The sequence below is a fragment of the Dioscorea cayenensis genome, chromosome 2, assembly GCF_009730915.1.
Source record: "Dioscorea cayenensis subsp. rotundata cultivar TDr96_F1 chromosome 2, TDr96_F1_v2_PseudoChromosome.rev07_lg8_w22 25.fasta, whole genome shotgun sequence".
NCBI lineage: Eukaryota > Viridiplantae > Streptophyta > Magnoliopsida > Dioscoreales > Dioscoreaceae > Dioscorea > Dioscorea cayenensis.
This window is the reverse complement of record NC_052472.1, coordinates 18,304,131-18,306,992: the sequence shown is the minus strand read 5'-3', so window position 1 is coordinate 18,306,992 and position 2,862 is coordinate 18,304,131. Positions and strand designations below refer to the sequence as shown.

Here is a 2,862-nt window from a genome sequence, read left to right as displayed (position 1 = left end):
GTATACTTGCGTTGTATAAATCATAATCAACAACAAGTCAATGCTAGTGACTAGGAAAAGTACTTTTGTGTATTCAGTTTGCCGCCCCTTTGCACTTATCACCAGAGACTCCAAGTACTCGTATGTTCCTGAAACATTAGTGAAATTGCGCTCTTGATCATATTGGGAAATCAAGAGCCGGGATCTTTCATCGTAACTTTAGTGCCATCACTTTAAAACCTCCAAAAAGTATGAGGGAAAAATGACACCCGAGAGGTTGTTTTTGTGCAAGATCCAGAACCCGGAGGGATGAGAGGTTTAATAATTGCTCTGGTATTGAACCCTTCGAACAAGTTTTGATCTCAAGCGTAAGGAATACTAATGATACAAGACTTCCAATCCATGAAGGTATTGTACCAGTAAAGCCTGTTTTTCACCAATGTCTAGAACCACCAATTTTTTTGCATTTTTCAAATGGCAAAGGGAGATTTCGGATAGACTATTCTTTTTGCAAATGCAACGATCGAAGATTGGTGGCAGTACATAATGGCTTCAGGGAATGCTCGCCAAAGAAATTGTTGTTAGATAAATTAATAATTTTTTTAACAATGATAACTGATTCCGCAATGTGGAAGTTCTCCGGACATGTTGTTGCTAGATAGATCCGAGCATTTTTCAAAAATAGTGAGGTTACGGAGAAAAAAATGGTATGCTGCCATTAATATGATTATGTGATAAAGAAAGAAATTGAATCCGAGCAAAGCTTAATGAAATAGGACCAAATAAAGAGTTGTTACTTAGATCAATCATGGCCAAAGATGAAGAGTTCCAATCGTGTATCAAAACCTTCAAATTTGTTATGGCTCATATCAATAATCTCCAAGGAGGAATGTTGCAAAGTAGGTAGAATTCCACTTAAATTATTATGCGATATATTGAGCAAGACCAAACCATTGGATGATAAATTCCAAAACCATGTTGGGACATTGCTGAAATTTCGGCCTCCTGATAGACAAAAGATACTCCACTGCTTTGAGTTTTAAGCCAAGCAGGAAACACAGAGCTTATTCTGCAAGAGCACATCATGATAGTATCAGCATAAAAAGGAGGCACCCAATCGTTGGGCACATTAAGTCTGCAGACAAATTATAGGAGAAATCCATGTAATACAAGTCCGTTAGATTTAGAAAAATGGTGTTCAGTTAAAAGTGCCAACAAATGAATTTTTCCTTGAGCTGTAAGATTCTCAGATTAGCTAACCTACCTATGCTCTCTGGGACCCTTCCATTAAATCTGTTGTTCGCCAAATTTAAGTACCAAATACCATCCGTGTCCTCTGAAACAGAAGAACTATTTCTTATGTAGTTCTCAGGGCAATTAGACAAGCAATTCACAAGATCATCAATTGTTCCTTTGATTAAATTGCTACTTAAATCTAACTCCTGTAACTTGCATAAGTTCCCCATGGATTTTGGCAATATTCCACTAATGTTGTTCATTGATAGATCAAGCACTGTCAAGCTTGTGAGTTTTCCCATGCTCCCTGGTAGTTCCCCTGCAATCATATTTTGAAACAATCGCAGAATCTGAAGATGAACAAGATTCCCAAAGGATTCAGGAATGGCTCTGAGATTGTTAACAGCCCCATCAAAATGCTGCAAAAGTGTGAGATTGCCAAAGGATTCAGGAATGGCTCCACTGATCATATTCTGTGATAAATCCAAATATTGCAGGTTTCTCAGGTCCCCAATGCTTGCAGGCATCAATCCCTGAATTTGGTTATTGGACAAATGAAACTCCACCAACTTCTGCAGCCTCCCGATGCTCTCTGGCAACTTTCCAAACTTATTATTAGACAAATCAAAGTACACTAAATTTGTAAGATTGCTCAGAGATTCTGGAATGCTTCCATTGAGTTCATTATCTGACAAATCAAGTCTCTCCAAGCTACCAAGATTTCCCAAGGACTCTGGAATCACTCCATCAAAATGATTACCAGACAAGTTCAAGACTCTCAAGCGTCTCAAGTTACCAATTGTGACCAGTAACTTGCCATACAGAGCACAATGAAAAAGATCAAGATAGACAAGGCTAGTGAGATTGAACAACCATTGAGGCAGAGTGATGTTCAGGCCATTATTGTGAGAGAGATCAAGCACACGAAGAGATGTGAAGTTGAGATAATGAGGCAGATCGGTAGTAGCATAAATGCCACCACCTTGAAGTTCAAAGATTAGAAAGTTTCAACGCACGAAGAGAGGGGAGCATACTGTTAATGTCATGAAGCCAACCATGCACTTTGGAAAGGTTCCCTCCACTCAAGTCAAGGTAATACAAAGAAGTCATTCCAGAGAGCCAGTGGAGGTCATTAGTTTGTAGATCATAATTGGAGCTAAGATCAAGATAGCGCAAGCAGGATAGGTTTCCAAAGGTATGAGGAATGGCACCACTGAATCCGGCATTGGAGAGATTCAGGTATTCAAGTTTGGCGAAAGAGCCAATGAAGTCTGGGATGGGGGAGTCATTGAAGTTGTTCATGCTCAAATCCAAGTGCTTTAAATGATGAAGCTGAATGAGAGAAGAGTTCAACTTACTTGGTGGCATGCCATGATAATCAGAAATATAATTAGGAGGGTGCTGTCGGAGATCAAGCTTGATGACATGCCGGGATTCATGGTTGCAGCTCACGCCTTGCCATTTGCAATACCATGGCCACCCAAGAAGAGAACAAGCTTTGGTCGTGGCTATGATTAATGCCCCGCTTTGACTGAGAAGGGCTATCTTTTCAGTTTCAATGCAGCTAATTATACCATGGACATAACATGGAGGGAATGCTGAGAAAACAAGGCTAGCAAGGAAAACAAACAATGAGAGACAAGCCAT

The 2,862-nt window shown here is 39.8% G+C and overlaps 1 protein-coding gene across 1 annotated transcript in view; it reads right to left on the bottom strand.

The window, feature by feature from the left end:
• Window positions 1–2,862, bottom strand: part of LOC120273665 — a 6,273-nt gene extending 3,411 nt beyond the window's left edge. The window contains exons 1-3 of the mRNA XM_039280344.1: window positions 2,250–2,862; window positions 1,240–2,197; window positions 926–1,048 (exon numbers count right to left, since the gene is read on the bottom strand). Of these exons, the coding sequence (XP_039136278.1) occupies window positions 926–1,048; window positions 1,240–2,197; window positions 2,250–2,862 (1,694 nt within the window). The remainder of the gene's footprint in view (window positions 1–925; window positions 1,049–1,239; window positions 2,198–2,249) is intronic.